At 46.2% G+C, this 18,976-nt stretch overlaps 1 protein-coding gene across 10 annotated transcripts in view; it reads right to left on the bottom strand.

The window, feature by feature from the left end:
- The window catches only part of DOCK11 (dedicator of cytokinesis 11), an 89,722-nt gene that overhangs the window by 24,942 nt on the left and 45,804 nt on the right, over nt 1-18,976 (bottom strand). For 8 of the 10 annotated variants that reach the window (XM_032123726.1, XM_032123729.1, XM_032123724.1 and 5 more), the window contains exons 23-40: nt 17,642-17,731; nt 15,987-16,105; nt 14,254-14,323; nt 14,052-14,177; nt 13,408-13,479; nt 12,883-13,029; nt 12,345-12,428; nt 11,813-11,924; nt 8,157-8,335; nt 5,781-5,894; nt 5,205-5,280; nt 4,817-4,920; nt 2,795-2,906; nt 2,607-2,673; nt 2,084-2,131; nt 1,832-1,897; nt 1,455-1,588; nt 682-797 (exon numbers count right to left, since the gene is read on the bottom strand). In XM_032123726.1, coding sequence (XP_031979617.1) covers nt 682-797; nt 1,455-1,588; nt 1,832-1,897; nt 2,084-2,131; nt 2,607-2,673; nt 2,795-2,906; nt 4,817-4,920; nt 5,205-5,280; nt 5,781-5,894; nt 8,157-8,335; nt 11,813-11,924; nt 12,345-12,428; nt 12,883-13,029; nt 13,408-13,479; nt 14,052-14,177; nt 14,254-14,323; nt 15,987-16,105; nt 17,642-17,731 — 1,836 coding nt within the window. The remainder of the gene's footprint in view (nt 1-681; nt 798-1,454; nt 1,589-1,831; nt 1,898-2,083; nt 2,132-2,606; nt 2,674-2,794; nt 2,907-4,816; nt 4,921-5,204; nt 5,281-5,780; nt 5,895-8,156; nt 8,336-11,812; nt 11,925-12,344; nt 12,429-12,882; nt 13,030-13,407; nt 13,480-14,051; nt 14,178-14,253; nt 14,324-15,986; nt 16,106-17,641; nt 17,732-18,976) is intronic. The other 2 variants (XM_032123734.1, XM_032123728.1) reach the window with 1 other exon arrangement.

The raw sequence follows: 18,976 nt of genomic DNA, 5'->3' as shown, positions 1-18,976 counted from the left end.
ATCCAGAGCTGTTCTTGTGAAACTATGCAAGACACATTGCTACAGGCAGGATTCCTCTGACTACACTTCAGGAAGAACATTTATGGAACAGTATTTCACTGCCATCCAAGGGTTCTCTTTACCACAGAGGCTTTGGTTTTTGTAGATGGCAAAAGCATGTAGACTGCCAAAAGCATGAATCCCAGTAGGGAAGAGAAGACTTCTACTAGTGGTTCTGGTCCTGTCTGCACTGGTAACCACAGCTGGAGTACCTCAGCCTCAGAGATATTAATGTACAGTGATTCAAAGAAATCTGGGGATCACTTCTAGGTAATTTAGGGTACAAAACAGTGACTGTTCTAAAAATGTTGGACATTCATTTCCCTTTCCTCTAGTCCCTCCTTTCTACACTATGTACATTTCCTCTTATTCTTTTTTTGTAATACCTACAAAAAGTCATGGTATAACATCCATGTGATTTTCTCCGGCCTTGCAGTTTTGAAGAAATGGCAAGATTGCTTAAGGGTATAATTACTCTGAGACCCCATGAAACACTCAGTATTTTGGAAAATAAACAAGCTGAAAATTATTTGCTTTTGTAAAGCCTTCCATATTCTTCCGCTCTAGGAGAATGGATCACCAAAATCCACACACATATAAAAACACAGCACACTTTTCTACGTTTTTGTTTTCAGTGCTGACCTTGAAACTCTGAGTGAAAAAAGAGATGGTATCCAGGACTGTCAGGCAGACTTCGGTGGCAATATTGCCCTCCAGTAATGCCTGGTGCACAATATCTGCTTCTGAGGTGCCTGCATCTGTGGACAGAGAGAAAATCAGGAGGAAACAAGTTTTCAACACTCCAGCTCCCAAAAAATCCAAGTGCTGATATAGATAAGGTTTTCCCCTTGCACTTCACTGCATTTGGGAGATGATACAAAAATAGCAAGATGCCAACTCCATTCAGAGAAGCTGCCTCAGCCTGATGCCACACCAGAAAAACAGTATCAGTATTGCCCCTTAATATCACTGTCTTTAAAGCCAGACATAGCATGAGGTGTCCAAACTGTCTCCAGAAAGGGGAAATGACAAAGTGCTTCAATGGGACAAAATACACCCACACGGAGAGGATTAGAGCAGATCCCAGCACAGGTCTCTGTATAGTGCAGTGCTCCTGCTTGCCCTGCTCTCTACCAAACCAAGGTGTTACCTGCACACACACTCAGCCAAGGAGCTGAGCCAAGACAGGCAAGAGCAGAAAGCCACACAAGTCCTAAGTCCCAGGGGTGATTTTTAAGGGGCTGTCTTAAAAGCTGCCCTCACCCATCTAGGAATGTTGCCGGGAGGACTGGTGACCACTGCAATTCTGTAGAACTTGAGTAACCTGAAGCAACCAGCAGCAAGTGGAAAACGGCTACATGCAGTTTTCATCAGGCTGACACATGCCCTGGGCCTTCTGGCTCTGCTGTACGTACTGTGGTTCAGGGTGAAGGAAGTCTCCAAGCTGCCCAGATGCTGGAGCCGCACCCCGGCTCTGCTGCGGAGCGCTGGCATCGTCTGGGATTTCCTATCGGCTGCTGTGTGCTTGGATAACCAGGCATCATGCACCCTGCAGGGGGGAGCAAAGATAGGGTTTGGGCTAGCAGCAGCAGCCACACCACTACGGGATGGTGGTGCAGGCACCAGGATGGAGACCTCTTCTCTACAACACACCAATCTGGTTTATCCGGGACAATCCCAGTGGGACTGACCAGACCATGCTGATTGTGCCTGCTCCAGAAGGCCCTAGGGCTAATACAAGAGCAGGGATGCTGCTCTGGAAGCAGGGATGCAGCCAGGACTCTTGTCTCACCTGCAGCTGGCTGGGGGGGACACTGCCAACCTGCGCTCGCCTGGGCCTGGGGCTCTCATGCAGGAGCTGGAGGGGAGGGAAGGGGCAGGGTGCTGAGCTGAGGGGCCCCTGCTCATGGCACGGTGCTGAGCAGAGCCCAGATCTGCTGCAGTTTGCCTGGTGTGGGTGTGCATGAGCCCTTCCTGCCTCAGACGGGGCAGGGAGCGCAGGGACGGTGCCCACACCCCGGCACCAGATGGAAGGATGCAGTACCTGGCAATATTTCTCTTCCCGACATATCTGAAGTGAAATAAACACACCCTAGGAAGAAAATGAAATATGTATCTGTTACAGATCCTGCAGATCAGGAACAATCCAGAACATTTAAAACCTACCCTGTTCTTGCCTGCAGACACAACTTCTCTGTGCACAAGGGTTTGGGTCTGTATTTACAAGTCACTTGACCTCATACCCGTGGTTTCAAAATTCTGTGGCACATTCCTGTCTTCTCACCCATCTGTTCCCCCAAATTTGCTGCAAATTGGAGAATATGACAGTGACAGGCAAAGCTGAGCCCACAGTGGGACACACCCCAGGAGGAGCACAGGGCACTGCCACTGCACCGTGCTTCCTCAATATACACTTGCTTCTCCTCAGAGGGAGGAAGAGAATTTCATTACAACCTGGCCAGACATCCCTAGTGCTGCACAGGACAGTGCGTGCACTGTGGTCTCCTCCTTAGCCATTCTGACCACACAAAGGTGCAGTGTTTGAATAGCAGCCTCATGATACTCACTCCAGAAGCACAAGGACATTGATCAGCTCCTGGGGGGAGAATTTGTTCCAGTAAGCTAAAAGAGTATCTGAAAGAAAATGAAGAACAGTGCACTGAGATTTAAAAAAACTCAAAGGGGGGACCTTTACAGACCAAAACTGATGGTCCCTTGTCTTTCTGGCTGCCCCCAGTGAGCAGCAGGCACCAACCTTCAGAGATCATCTTCACAATGTACAGGTAGCACATCAGAAGTGTCCGGATCTCAAACTGGTCTAGCCGGCTGCAGTGTGACACGCTGCTCCTCATGGAGCTTCTGCGGATCTGTTGGGACACAGGTGTGACATGGAGGGCCATGGCCCTGGGTTCCTGCGCTGTGCAACAGAGGCTGTGCAGCATGGGCACAGCAAACCCAGCACATACCAGGTGTACTGGCATCCCTCCTGCCCCCCACAGCACCACGCCTTGGAAACAGTTCATCCAGTGATGAGCAGCCTGGAAATCCTGGGCACATCACCGAACACTTCTCTGCTCAGAGAGAAAATGTCTGAGCAGTGAATGACAGGTTATCCAGCAAAATACACAGCAGCCTGCTTTCATTTTCTCTGCTCTCTGTGGCATGTAAGCTCCTGGACATTTTTAAAGCCAGTTCTTGTAAAAACAAAGTTCACTGGCTGTCACCATTTAAAGCAAGAATCTGACTTGCTGTTAAAAACATACACTCCAAACCAAAATGTCAGTTATTAAAAAAGGAGGACATTTCAGCCTAAGAACTTTTTCCTCCCCTTGATTTTTGGAAGTGTTTCGATTTTCCTCCCACTTAGCGACTCAGGCAAAATAAATGAAATCCTGCTGATGAGTCAATTTCTATGGGAAAGGCTTGGTGGTGGGAAGCATGACTTCTAAAGTTATATCAATTTTCTTCTGCATTCTCTGTGCTTGCCTGAGCTGTATCCTTCGATAAATGGATACGATTAAGCCCTAGGCTTCTCCTAAAGCTTTGCCTCACATGTTTGGAGAGGGATCCACATATCTTGTTTATTCTGGGATAAGCTGTGGATGTGAGTCATAATAAAGCAGAAATAAACAATCATTTTAGAGTTGGAGACATGGTGCTATGGCCAGAGATTTGCTATTGACCATGCCAAACTACCAAGTAAGCACACAACTCACTCCATGGGAACAGGGCAATGAGCAAAGTGTCTGTCTCTGCAGAGCACTGTTGAAGCTGTGCTCCTCCATGTGGCATTACTTTTACATGGTTTTGTGGATATTGCATTCCCTAACAGAAAGATTGCTTTCAACAACTCTGAAAAACATTCAAGGGCATTCAAGAGGAGGATGTCTGGCCATGGGGGAAGAGCTGAGCTGGAAGCAACACCATTTCCTGCAAACCCCATCAGCAGCACTGGAGCACAAGGCGCAGGGGTTTGCTGGATAGTCAAGTGTTTGGCTGTACTCGGTCCTGTAGCTCTGTGATTTATGGAGGAGAGCTTGCAAGGCCCCACCTCTTCTAAGCATGTCAGGACACAGCCATGAGACCAGATAATCTTTGCCTTGCTTGTTGCAAGGGCCAAAGTTTTTGAAGAATGCATCAATGACTCACACCAACCCAAGACAACTGGAAATTGCCTTGAGGAAAACCAGGGACCGGTTTGCACAAATACCTGACTTCCATGTGTGCAATATGCCAAGAAGAAGAGTACACCCTGTCTGAATAGCAGGCTAAGAGGTCTTTCTGGCATGACCACAGTCACCTTCTGCAAGTTTGGGCCTGTGGTTATTTGCCTGGGTTGATTTTCCTGCGAACACTTTACCTTAAGTCAGTGGTGACTGGCAATCTCACACCATGGTGCTTTGCTTCTCAGATATTTGGAAACCAATTCCCAGCACCAGGCACTGGGGTCTAGCCAGGCTCAGACCCGCCCACACACAGGGAGCACATCTGAGTATGGATAAATGCACCATAGGAGCAGAGATTTTCCACACAGATTTTGCCTTTTATCTTCAACAAGTAATTTGTCAACAGTTCTATTTTTGGCTCAGGGATGTTTGAAGAGGGAAAGCATACCAGACCCGTGACTCTGACCTTTGTTAAACATCAATCTGCTTCTTTCCAGGATATCTATAAGCTGTCTTTGGAGACTGTTACCACAGGGAACTCCTTTTCCCTCCCCCTTATTTGATGCAGCCTGCAGGCTGAGCACTGCTCTTCCCAACCCCTGGTACGTTACATTTTCACACTGATCCAGGGAACTGGTTGCTCCTTCCAAGTTCAGGGATCCTTTTGAATCCTCTCGCTTTATTGCATGGCCATTTGGAAGGGCTGCTCCGCAGGCTGAAAAAACACCAGACCCCACAATTAAGCCCTTTGCACTTGTCAGCACAGCACAGACAGCACATAGGGGCTTGCCAAAGCCCCATGTTAAAAAGCTGGGAAAGGAAAAATCTGGAAAGGACTGTTAGGGTGACACCACATCTGGGGAAAACCATGCAGAGTCTCTGAGGTCTTTTAGGAAATGACTGTTTCAGGTTTTGGGTAATGGGTTTTGAGTGTTTCAGGCTGGTAATAGCTATGTTAAAAATAAATGGGAAATTTATAATTTAGAAAAATCAATTTACCTGGATCTTTGTCTGCAATCAGGCTGGATCTGCTTGAGGGGGATGGAAAACTGCATATGAATTCATCCCTGGATGCCTGTAAAGCAATATAAGGTTTTGTAACCAATAAAAGATAACACCTATTCTCTTACAGAAGGAAACAATGCAATACAAAATGACAAATTAGAGCAGGTTTTAAAAACAAAACCAATGAAAACAGGAATTTTCTTACTTCTATAACAAGGAGACAAAGGACTTGGGGAAGAGTACAAAGAATAGCAGAACATACTAAAGTAAGTCAAAGCAATGTTTTCCTTTATGTTTTTCATCAAGTTGAAATTTTGTATTGTTTTTCTCAAATGTACTATTTGTTATTCTTTTGCCCCAGCAAGGAGGAAAGTCTAGTCTGCAAGGCTAAGACCACTTGGTAGCCACACACAGAACTCTCGGGAAGACAGGCATCTCCCCAGAACAGTTGGAGTCCAAGGCTGCGTCCTGCTCAAGCTCATTGCATTTGGAGGGACTTACTTCCCCTCACAGCACTGCACACACTGTCAAAAAACATGTTAGACATGGAGGCATCCCAGCTTTACTCACAGGGCTGGAGACAGGGCAGGAGGTCAGTGCCTCGTGGCCGGCCACACGCTGCAGGTTCTCCAGGAGCACCCCGAACAGCGGCAGGTACAGCTGGGCAATTTTTGCCTGCTGGTTCTGAAAGCAGGCACGGAGAAAAATCTCACTAGGAGCCCAGGTTTCCAATGGAGTGAACAAAGGGGAGCTCTTGAGCCAAAACATATATACATATATATCTGTATTTACGCACTATATGGTCTTTGAGAACGTGAGCTGGTTTGGCTTCTCACCTCCACTTCTAGAGCTGCCAGAGAGGTATTACCGTTCTAGCAACAAGCTTGGGGCACTCAGGGGTTTTGGAGGCTAAATAACATTTCCAGTCCTACAGGATGTGTGACAAGCTAAGTCCTGGATTTCCTAACTCTTCAACTGGCACTTGACTCACATAGTTTGATTTTTAAGTGCAACACCCAGGAGTAATATAACAGAAACATCTGCCCATGCCTGGTGTTGGCTAGTGCTTCCAGTCAGAAGTTCTCCATAGCAAATGCTTCTAGTGAAAACAGAAAGAAGTACGGATTAAGTGATACAGATCAAAAACGGTTGGGTTGACATTTTTTAAATGGAGGACTCTTTTACATCCAATTCTTCTTTGTTAAACATATACTATTCTGGATTTGGCTGAAAGGTTAAAAAAAAAAGAAATTTAAGGCTTGCAAATTGGGTGGACCTTTTAAATAATAAACAAATCCAATTTTCTCTTCTGATTCAGTATGACAAAAGATAAAAGAAATCTTGAAAACACTGATGGGTTGTTTTATGGAGCTGGGGTTTCCTTGGCTGGAGCAAGGCTGTGCCAACACATGCTCAGCCTGTCCTGCCCGTGATGTAATTTTTTTACTTTGGAATCTCTGGACACCACCTGAGCATCCTGCCCTGGCTCCAGGCAGTTTCCTGGTCACACTGCCTGGAGCACAACACATATACAAATATCCTGTGGGACAACAGTAAGACAGGTAGAGTTTCTGAGGAGTCAGGGATGTGCTGCACACTGAGGGAGTAAACAGCTCCTGAGTTAGTCATGGATCCTCACTGCAGAGACAAACAAGCCCACATCCAGCTGAGGCCTTCAAACAGGCAGAGAAGGGAGGGAAGAGGAGCTGGCTCTAGGCCCGTGAGAGCCCCAGGTACATTTGGGGCACTCCTCCCACCCCTCATGCCAGGAAGCTATCCATGCTCCCAGACAACATTCAGGAATGCAGCACACTAGGAGCAATGTGGGGACCAAAACTAAAAAGAGGCATCTTTACAGGCTACAGCAAGGACAGGTGTGGAAGGTATCTTTTCAGCTTTATACCAGCTAGCGCTTGTATTTCAATGCCTTAGAAAGCCTCGAGCAGCCTTGAGAGGTAGCAAGGGCGATCTAGCACTTTAGTAGCTCTAAAATCGGTACCTGTATCAGCTGCAGAGCAAATACCATCAGCAGAAGCAAAGAGGGAGGAATATAGCTCCCTGCTCGCTCAATTCCCTGCAGTTAGAAGCTTTCAAATGAGACAGACAACCAGAGATGTTCATAGGAAAGTAGCTGAGCTGAGAGAGAGGGCGGAGCCTCCCCTCGACCATCTTTTATTAGGAGAAGGGGAAAGGGGAGGACTGGGGGCGGACCCGGGGTGAGCGGCCAATCAGACACTGCTAAAGAGTCTGAGTTACATTTGGCTTTGCCGGCGCTTGGAACAAAGGAGCTCGGAGCACATGGGCAGGAGCACGTGTCTTTGGGAGGGGGAGGGGAAGCTCAGAACAGGCAGCAACAGACAGGTAATATCTGCACAGATAGCTGGGTACTTTGGAGGGCATATGGGTCAGCAGGGAGCAGCACCAGGATAAAACAAACCCATTTCCAGCCTCTTTCAGCATCATCACATGCTGAGCCTCTGGCCAAAGAAAACTGAGATCCACCCAGAGGAAACCCAGCACCTCATGAGAATCGAGATCCTCTCCTCTGAGTTGCTAATTAATAAAACATGCAGCTGACTTGCAACAGAGATCAGTTCTGTTTCCTGATTATAGCATATTAATACAGGATATGAATTTAAACCCAAGACCAGAACATCACTGATGTCCTAATTTTGTTGAACAACTCTTGGCTAATGACTTTCTCAAGTTCCTTAATGGCTTAGAGCTTAATTACCTAAATATTCAGCATGAGTAAGAGGGCTACAATTATTTCCTAGATGGTTTCTGAGCTATTACTGTTATTCCATAACTATCAATTATTTAAAACAGTTCTCTGAAAAGCAATTAGAATACCCTCTGCGCACCATGAAATATCTAAAACTCTGGTATGTGGTTTTATTCATAAAATTCAACATTATGTTAAAAAGCCAACAAAACAGGCCTGACCTTGTGCTGGTATCTGTTGTCAAAGGCATGCTTGATCAAGAGATTTTTTAAGACCGAGATAGCAGTATATCTGATATCATAATTGTCCTGCAAGGCAACAGAGGCTTCTCTAAGAAGCATCCCCACGAGGAAGTGATGCCTGCAATACTCATCAGTTAAACTGTACTCAAGATTTATATCTGAAAGAAACAACAAGACAATGGTTAGGGGAAATGTTCCAAGAGTCTATTAAGAGCAAGACATAACAGCCACTTAAGCCACAAAGTCCTTGAGCAGTGTTCACCACTCTCTCCTACAGTGCACTGATCTTTGAATAAAGCTGAACTGACCATACAGTTTTCTCCACCAGTGAACTAAGTCATATCAAAGAACTTGTCTTCCAGTTCAGGCTGCTCATTAATTTCAGCCCTCACTGTTTTAGCAGCACCACAAGGAAGGATTTCTGCAATATGATGCTCCGCAAAGCTTCTCTCTCCAACAAGTAATTTGTAAGTCAGAGATGGCTGAAATGGGGAAAGACAGCACAACTTATTGCCTGGGGATGCTTTGCTCTTGACTGGGGGCTGTCCTGTAAATCCCCAAACCACCCAGGCAGTGGAGATACCAACCTCCACCAAGCAGCTGTGAGGGTGGGAATGGGCAGGAGAAATGGTGGGTTTAACTGGCCACCCAGCCCTAGCAGTGCTGCTCTGCAGCTCATTCCACATCCTCCATGAATCTGTGTTCCTCCTCTCCAGGTCAGAGAGCAGAGCAAAAGCATATAGTGCTGCTGGGATGAGGGATGCAAATGCGGACATGGTGCCAAGTGACCAGTGCTGCATCCCAGTCTGCACAGCTGGGCAGCTGCATGGACCGGGGAGCCAGGGTAGGGCTCCAGGCAGCTACTTGCCAGAAGCAGATATTGAACACAGCTCCTCAGAAGCTGTGCTGACTTCCAAGAGAAAGCCAGCTCAGTACGTCATCACCTTGCTTAACTTAACTTGTACCCTGCATCTCACACAGATTCAGGCAGATGCTGTGATCAAAGCAGAGGCTGCTACCAGGATAAGGCACCACTTCCACTGAGGTGCCTGAACAGAGCAGCAGTGAAGTGACAGATACACTGACTATGGTGCAGGGTGCATGTGCACTGGGGCTGCTATGAATGGCCTTGTCCTGACACCATTATCTCTGCCAGGCCATTTACCAAATTAGAACCACCACAGGGATAACCCCCAAGCTCTGTGTTCTTCCCCCAAAAGATACAAATGCCATGTGCTCAGCTCAGGCTTTGTTTTTTCAAAACCCCACAGGTATGAAAGTTCTTCTGTGGTAAAGCAGGGTGAATACAGCTTTGAAAATCCCAGCCAAAGGGTTCCAACAGTTCTGTGGCTGTAAAAGATTTTTTTAATTCATTGAATCATAAGTACCATTTACTGGATTGTGAAACTCTGATTCAGAGGAAAGAAAAAGAAATCTGGAACATTACCTAGCTTTCATTGTTAGTCATGTTAGCAAATGCCTAATTGTCACACATCATGGTTATTACATTAAGTGGATGCAAGCTAATCGATTGGAAAGTGCATACATAATTTGACATTAGAGGATTTGATCATTCCAGTTGGGCCTACCTACTGAAGTGAACCGTTCCACAGCAAATTAAAAAAGTTCTAATTATGTGTAAAAAGAAAACGGACAAATAAAAAGACAGCAAAAATAAACAGGAACAAGTAATGCTCTAAATCTTGGAGAAACAGGACAGTATGTCATGTTTTAATATTATTTGTGAGGCCTTTTCTTAACTCCCAACTTCTGTCAATCCCTTGGATTTTTTTCCCATCACAACATTGCAAAACTAATTGTGTGCTGCTGGCCGTGAGGCCAAGCTTGGGGCTTGCTCTGGCTGATGTCCCCATGTGAGGCAGCAGGGACAGACCAACAACCAGCCCTGCATTACCTGGGAGATTTCAGAGTCACTGTTCCAAGATGCAACACTCCAACTCAACAGGATAGGGTTGCAGAGCTGCCCATCTGCCAGCCTGCCCATCTGCACTGGCTGAAGCTGCAGAAACTCCCTCTATCCACCTCCCTGGGGGCTATTCCTTCTTTTCCTAGAAACAGAGCAGTAGGGGTTGGGCCATCCCCTCTCTGTATCCAAATAAGTTGATGAAGAGGTCAGACACACCAGCAGGGTCTCTCCTGAGCCCACTGTCCCCTGTAACCACAGGTCTGTCCATAAAGCCAGACAAGTTTGCAGTGAAGGTGCATCCCCACATGGCTCTACCATGGCAGGCAGGGCTCAGGCATCACTGCAAAGGCACTTCTGCTACCTGAGCGTGGGCTGCTTACTGCCATGAGCTGTATGTGAACCTCAGCTGGTAGGTCCAGTCACAATAAAACGCAGCAGAAAAGATGAGCTGCCCTTACAGCTTTTCGATTTAACCATCGCAAATGCAAAGGTGAAAGTTAACCAAGAAAGAGCATCCTTATGTTACCATGCCACTAACAAGCATCAGGGAGGCACTGTGTACATGTTTTTCTTGATTGTTTCTAGCAATACTCTTTGTTAAACAATGCCAGGCAAGTAGCCAAACTGATGTAAGAGATTAGCAGTTGGTCCAGAAAGCTCTGAGGCGTTAGATATATACCAAAATAAGGGATATTTCATTTACTACTGCTTCTGCCACCTGTATGTGTGTGTGGAACCACTTTGGGACTTGTAAGGCTTCACCCTGACACACAACCAAACATACCCTTTACTCCAGCAGAATAAATCATACAATCATAAATCCACAGGGCTTTTACATGGGCGAATCCCAAACCTCACTCTCCTCTCCAGTACTTACACTGGCCAGGCTATTGGCATCCCAATCTGGCAATCCTTCCGCATTTACATAGCACAGATGAGACATTAGGACCCAGAGAGAATGAGACTGTCTGTAGCACTCCTGGGGGCCAGTGACGGTTGCACTGCCATCAGTGGCAGAGCTCCAGCCACCCACACCTGCACACAGCCTCAGCTCAGCCCCTTTTAAGCCCCATCCACCCCGTGCCAAGCAGCTTCAGGACCCAAGAGGACACGGTGTGACAGTGAAAGCAGTGTGGATGTGTGGTGGTGCCACAGTACAAATACCCTTGGTATGCACCAAGGACTGGCACAGGCTCAAGTTCTGCTGACTGCCTTCAGGTTTGAGAACAAGCATGAACACATTGTGCACTACTGTGCCCTTGTTCAACATGAAAGAAGAAGGCAACCTAGATCCCCTTCTCGTGGCCACAAGGAGAGCTGGAAGCAGGGCAATGAGTTCATTCTGTTCTCCTGCATCTCCATTCCCTACAGGACCCACCAATGAGACAGACACTTCTCAGGGGAGACTGACACTCCTGAGATCAAAGGATTACATTGCACAATTTGTGTATTTACTGAAACACAGGCAGTGTCTTCCAGATATTGTTAGTCCCATGAAAACTTAAAATATAGGAAATACTGAAAAGACTGACTGCATACCATTCTGGAACAAAATGATGTAAACCTGACAGAAAAGCATCTTGTCCTGAGGTTAATGTCCTAACCAGGACATACATTTCCTTGATACCAAACCAAAGTTCATCTAGTCAGAAGCCATCAAGACTAATAAATTATAGCTCTTTAGCCAGTCTCTTAAGAAAGAACATACCTTGAACTCTTTGCAGCTTGGGTTTGGAAAATGTCATCGGTAAGTTCAGAGGAATGTAGTGCTCATGATTGCAAACAGTTTGAAGAAATTCAAACTTGTATTCAACCAGCAGCTGAGATAAAAAAAGACAAACACAAACTATGTTTTTAGTTTGACCCATTTTCTTCCACTTCAATGTACTTGTTGCACAAGGATTGAAGAATCTAATAAATAGCAAAGATGGTGAAAACTCACTATTAATTGGCAAATTCTTGTGTTGTTCTCCGTAAGTGTCAGCACATACGGGTGTCACTTGGGACTGCTTTGTCTTTTTCATTCAGTCTATTAACCACTCTTTCCTTTAATTCTGACTCTTTATATTACTTTAAAGAACATCTGGGTACAGGTTTTTGGCCCAGACAAAGAGGTCCAAAGGACTCTGCAGGAACAGTCTAAAAGGCCTCCAAGAATTGTACAAAATAATCACTACCAAGCTTTGACTAATGTAGATATGTAGAGTTGCAAACCACTTTTCAAGAAAACTACTGCTTACCTTAGGGTCTTTTGGGCTGAATCCAGAAATGTAATCATTTATCAAGTTAAAAACAAATCCTCTGTCCATAAAAGTCAAACAACGCTGGAGAGAAAATAGAAACATGTGACCAACCACTAAAAGTAAAAGCAATCATCCTAAATCTTCCCCATACTGCTGTCCTGCCAGCAGACAGATTTCATCCTCTGGGTTGCTGCTGACTTTCCAAAACATACATGATCCTGTTTCTCTGAATTTATTTGGATGACCTTACTTAAGTCTCCAGTGGACAACAGAAATATTTAAAACGAGAATACACATATTTCAGGTTCCAAACAGTTGCTAGGTATGCCTGAAAACCCTCAGTAACATACAGAGTTACTGTCTCTTTGGAAAGAGACAGTAGGAAAAAAACCCCCAGAGTTTTCACAACTGCAAAAAACAAAGACAAGATAAAGTAAAACCACATTTGCTTGCTTGCTCCATATTTCTCATTGTCTATCTTTATTTTTTTTTTTCCCCCTGATAAAATCCTGGGAGAAGGAAAGAAACTGCTGACCTTCAGGAAGTTAGCCAAGCTAAAGTTGACATTCCTGGACTCTTCAGGGATCTCATTATAGCGGATGGTCACATGAGGAATGATGGCAAGCAGCAGTGAGTGCAGGGCATGCTGGTAGGACTCAGGGAACCTCTGGCCTCTGGGCAGCTGAAACCAAGAGCACATCCCAGCTCAGTGCTGCAAGCCAGCACCTGGGGAGAACTGAGCACAGGCATGAGTTCTTTACCATTTGTTTTTGTTGCCTTCCTAATAAAACAGTTGCCAAAGAAAGTATTGGCTGCAACCGCAGTAGGTAGTAACAGAAAAGGAGGCTGCACAAGCCGTAAGGACTTCTGGAATTTTTAAATTACACTTGAGAGTGAAAGGGCGGAAAAGGTAAAAGCAAAGTGAAAAAAAAAAAAAGTTAAGCTGTTCAGCTTGGCAGCTTTTTTTTTTTTAAATAAAGAGTAACACAGCTTTTCAGAAAAGCTTTTGGAGGAGTTTGTGACAGTTCTGTAATGCAGCATTGACCAAATTCATTTTTACCTTGATTTTGTTTTCTTCCAGTAAGTACATTGCCATGGACTTTGCCAGTGCTTCGAAGAAAAACCACGAATACTAGAATGAACAAAGAATACTATTACTTTTCTCAGCAGGATTGAGCATGACTGACATTCCCTGAGTATGTGGGGCAGCACCCATGTGGGAGGGAGAGCTCACATTCAAACGGCTTTTTGTAAGCACATCTGTGCTTACACAGTTGGCTTGGAACAGAGGCTTTTTCTGCCCAGAGATGTCCTGCCAATCTTAGGGTGGGAACAGATTTAGCCCCTCTGCACCCCAATGCACCCTGCCAAGAACTAGCAGAGTTTGGGGTGCAAGCCCTGCAAAGGCCCAGAGAGGCAGAAACTCAGTCTGACTCCTGTGAGTCACCCTTCAGGTGTGGCTGGAGGAAAATGGGTAAAACTGGCAAAATGAACAGCCTTTTTCTGTCTCCTGCCATGAATAGATGTTCCCTGCAAGAACTCATCTCTGTTTTAAGGGGGGAATCTCAAGAACATGGATGCAAGGAGTTTCCCTGGCAGCTTTGCCCCTGCAGTGGGTTTAGATGGGGATAAGTGCTGGGCTTTATACCAGACCCCCTTTTCTTCCCCTCTACCCTTGGCAGCTAAGTACTGCCAATACTTCACCTTGAGTAGCTTATTGATGGCTAGAAAATCTGCCGACTGCTTCAAGATGGTGGCCATGGAAAGGACCAAGATTTCATGGGTCATCTTCACCTGTTTGGCACTCGGTTTCTCAGCTCGAAAGACATACTGGGACAAGAACAGCAGTGTCAGTGTGTGCCTGCTCCCAGCAGGGAGTCTTGAGGGGCCGTATCTCATGACTGACCTTTATGAAGGAGCGCAGGTAATGGTCTAGACCTTCTTCATGGCACGTGGACACGATGTGCAGAAGAACCCTGGGGAGAAACATGGTTTGTGTTCAGCACGCAACATGAGAGCAAGTTCCTCTACCTCACAAAAGCAGACACCACATCACCAGGGTCAACCCTAAAAGCTCACTGCTGGCATGCATGGCCTGATTTGCAGAGTGCCAGTTCTTGCAGGCCAGCACCCCCTCACACAGCTCCTGCACCATCCTTGCACAAAGCACTCAGATGAGGTGCCCAGAGCCCCTTCTCCACTTCTGTGCTGGCCCAGGAATCAACCAGACAAGCTGACTTTTAACACTCAAGACTCCTTGCATGAGGAGGTGAGATGGAACATTGTCCATCATTGTTATAATCTGATACCTCCTTGCATCCCCGGAATTTATTAATTCTGGAAGCCTCTTTTTTCTTCTTTTACTTTATTTACATCATATGCTCCTTGTTACATGCACTGGATTATTTTGGTCTGTTGCCTTGCAGTGTGGGAAGGTCAAGCAGATCCTGGAGAATATGCCAGCCCTCTGGACACACTCCCAGATGGCTGATCAAGGCATCAAGAGCCTAGTTTCCCCAGCCAGCACTGGGGATTTACATTCCACTCCCAGCCAGAGGGAACAACAAACTATTGCATGTTGTCACAGACCCCACAAGCCAAACCACAAGGAATTTACAAGCCATTTATCAGATAAAGTGCGTTCTAAATTCCACTATGAAAATCTGATGATGAAAGAGATTTCATTAAACAGAAAGCTACTGACAAACTAGAAAGCATCAAGCCAAGCTTTGATAAAAATCTCTGGAAAGGAAGGTGAGAGCTGGTCACCAACAGGTACCTGGGGTCACCTGTTCCCCTGTCCTTGCCCTCTGGTGCTTATAACAGAGTGGAATTACAGTGGTCCACAAAGGAGAAGTTCTCACAACCTGCATCATATGGTGCAGGGCTGTGACTGCAATAGGCACCACATCCCTGGGGACCAGGGCTCACCCTCCAGCCTCCAGTTCCATAGGAACAGGATGCTTCTGGTACATGGATGCACGCTATGTGTTGGGACCAGAGGAGGATGACATCCAGCACCCCCTGTGCACGGCAGCACTTCACTGAGAAAGCACCACAGGAGGAAGGCGCATATTTTAGCGCATTTCTCGGTTCCAGGGTGTCGCTGCGGTGCCAGGCAGGGAAGGTGCTTTTGCTGGAGCTCCCTCCAGCGCCCGCCCGGGCCGGTGCTGCCCTCTTGGGGCCGCCGGGGCAGCGCTGGAGCTCCGAGCCGGCACAGCTGGAGCTGCAGCACAACACACCCAGCTCCGGGGCACCGGGAGCAATCCTGAAACCAGGGACTGGCATGCTGGAATGAGACCACGACATTGCTCCCCAAATCTGCTGCCTGCAGCTGGGACACGCCTGGGCACTCTGGAGCTTTTGATACGACCATAACTCTGCTCCCAGAGTCACCCAAACCCTTTCTCTTTTGAGAAACAAACCAGGAGTATCTTTAAAGTACCACGTTTTTCCTCACACAACTTCCAGGACAAGAGCCCCACAATGCCACCATGCCACCCACATGGTCGAGGGGAAGACAGCAGCAGGGGACAGCCAGTACTGTCACTTAGCACCCTGTACTGGGAAACCAGACCCTGCTTTGCACTGCCATTTGTGGCTTTGCATTTGTCACTGGATGGTTCACCCAATACTCACATGGTACAGTTGACAGCTACTTCATCCTCCTGCGTCACGTTTGTGAGGACTCTAAATAGTTGCATAAGAATTACAGGTAGAAACTGAATCATTACTTGGATCTCCATCGCGTGCAAACACTAAAACAAATGTTCAAAACACAGACACTTTTAGTTCAACACTTTGCAGATGTTAAACATTTACAGTCCGCAGACATTTCTGTGGCAATGGGACAGATGTTAGCAAAGGCTTCAGGGTGTGGAAATGCTTCAGCTCACTGGAGGACAGGGGAACTTGGACCCATAGCAGAACTTGCTGCCTCCTCCCAGCTGACAGATCCCAGCTGCAAACCTTTAGGGAGCAACATAAATTCCTCATGGCAGGTATTAATCCTCCTCTCAGATGTGTCCAGGCAGCTATGACTTAATTAGAGGTCATATGCTACTATTTGATTTGAAAAGCCCAGAATTTAAGGCTGAAGTTTTGCTTTCAAGTCTTCTCATCACTTGTGCCAGGTTTTGAAGTCCCATTTCCCCAAATGCCTTTGGAACATGAAAAACTGCTGCCCGATGACTTGCAGAGAAACTTTTCAAACAGCATAACTTGCTATCAAAAATGGAGTTTAAGGCATTTGGTGAAGGTCAAGATCATCTTGTGCATATGCCCTCCACCAGTCTCAGAGAGCTCTTGTGCCTGAAGCTCATGATAAGAGTCTAGGAAAGACAGCACGTTTCATTTTCAGTTTTCAAACCTACAAATCTAATGAAAGGTTTTTAAATCGGTATCTATCTATTTAAATTACTGAAATTATTGAGGTAGTGGTGGTTAAGAATCCCTCACTTGTGGTCAGCACATACCTATCTCCCTGTCTGTAGGTTGCAGTGAGGGCTCTGGGGCTTGGCAGGGCTGGGACCTGGCAAAATGCTCACAACAAAGCTACTGTGATTTTAGTGTTTGGCTTCAAAACCTGCTATTATTTCTATTTCTTAAAGTACTTATACATTATCTGACACACATTAAGTAACCCTGTGGTGATACATCCCCATCACTGGAAGTGGAGCTGTTGCTACAGCAGCACTCTCAAACACAGGCAGTTATGGAAGGAAACAAGGACAGTAAATAGCCAAGAATTATATTCCCTGAAGAAGCCCTTGCTGGACCTGCTCCAAGGCCCTTACTCATGCTGCAGTGATTACCAAAAAGCTCAGTCTAGGTCATAGGTTACCTCTGTTCAAATTTAACTGGCTGATAATCTCACGTATCTTTTTCAGCCTGAAAAAAACCTCCTGTTTTGAATGGGCTTCCAGAAAATAAGGAATTGTGCTACAGTTTAAAGGTCTCAATCAAACCTAGAGCAGCAAGGGAGGAGCGTCTGAGTCCACCAGCAGGAAGCTTTGCCATGAGCATGGCAGAGTGATGCTGACTGCTTGTTTTATCCCTTTTGGAAGGCAGAGGGAAGCAGCACACAGACAATCGTCTGACAAGATAAAATGAATGTAGGGACATGAAAAAACATGTCATTTAAATATTAGTCTATCTGATAGGATAAAGCAAAACTAAGGGTACCACACAGTGCACCGGCCCCAGCAAGGGTGTGTTTCCACAGTGCAGGGTTCTGGGTATTTGTTGACAGTCTGTAAAAACACAAACAAAGCCCAGCAACAGGCACTGTTCACCTTTAGGTATTTAACAAGCTCTCCTGGTACTTCCTTAGCTCCCGCCTGAACCAGCTGGCAATAGTGGAAGAATTTGTGCAAGTGCATGTCCTGGAAGAGACAAACAAGTTCAATTCAGCAGCCTCAACAATTGTCAGCCTCTACTTTGCCGTTTGCACTCAGAAATCTGGTGACTAACCTGCAGCAGTGGGCCATGCCCCCAGCAAACCCCATGTCCCTGCCAGCTGCACTCTTGATCCCCAGCTGCCATCTCCCAGGACTGCTCCCTGTCTTTTCCAACATACCCATCCACTGCTCAGCCCCTGGCTCCCAACTAACCTCAATATTAAGCACGAAACTTCCAGCAGTGTCAAAATTCTCCTGTGCTTGTACTGCCCTGAGTCCCAAACCCCAACCAACACTGGCCTGGAGAAACGGAAGCCCTCTCAACAGCTGCAGCTCTCAGAAACTACCTCACCACCTGCATCACCAGCCTCCTACTGTCCATCTGAGGCAGACTCTCCTTCCCATTACTCTCCTTCCTCCTCCAAGGTTAGCTTTAATTACTGAGTTATTTAACTCTGAAAAGCATCTGGAAATGTAATTTGGTAGGAAGCACAACGACTGTGCTGCTCTCAGCGCTGTACAGAATCAGTTAACCTCCAAAACAGATGTTGAAACACGTTTTCTCTAAATGTTAATGTAGCTGATGACAGCCAGCCAAGGGCATTTCCCCCAGCAGCAGTGCTGACAGGAGGTGCCCCAGAGAATGTGCTGGGGATCCTTGCTGCACGTCATGTGAAACTTATGGAAGTCCACCACTACCATAAGACAGTAGAACATACTGGGACTTGGTAAAATAGACTGAACTGCTTTCAGAGGGAAACCAGGACTGTTATTTTCTTTGTCTGCTGTTGTCAGAGAACTTTTTTTTTAAAAAACTTAATGAAACATCTAATACTAACTTGGACTTAATGATCTTAAGAGGTCTTTTCAACATTAAAAATTCTACAGTTTGGGGAAACCTCTCACATCCACCAGTTCTCTCTTTCGTATCATCGAAGCAGCTCATTTGCTCAGATGTTTCCCTGGTCCTGCCAGTTATAGTGCAATTGGCCAAGGAAACATCAGCCTCTCCCTAGGCTCACTCTCCCAAGTCACACAATTATCTCATCCCATCCAGTCAAGGAACAGATCCCTGCAAGTAATCCCAGCCATGCTGCTTCAGAAGTACCTCAGTGCTGCTTTGCAAACCAAGTACCAGAGCCCTCTGTCCCACACCACCTATGGCTTAGCAGTAGTAGAGAGACAGCAGTCCCTTCCTTTGCATTTGTGCTGGAAGTTTTTAAGGTGCTT

Source organism: Corvus moneduloides, chromosome 14, assembly GCF_009650955.1.
Source record: "Corvus moneduloides isolate bCorMon1 chromosome 14, bCorMon1.pri, whole genome shotgun sequence".
NCBI lineage: Eukaryota > Metazoa > Chordata > Aves > Passeriformes > Corvidae > Corvus > Corvus moneduloides.
Note: the sequence above shows the minus strand (reverse complement) of the source record. Positions and strands in the feature narration are given on the sequence as shown.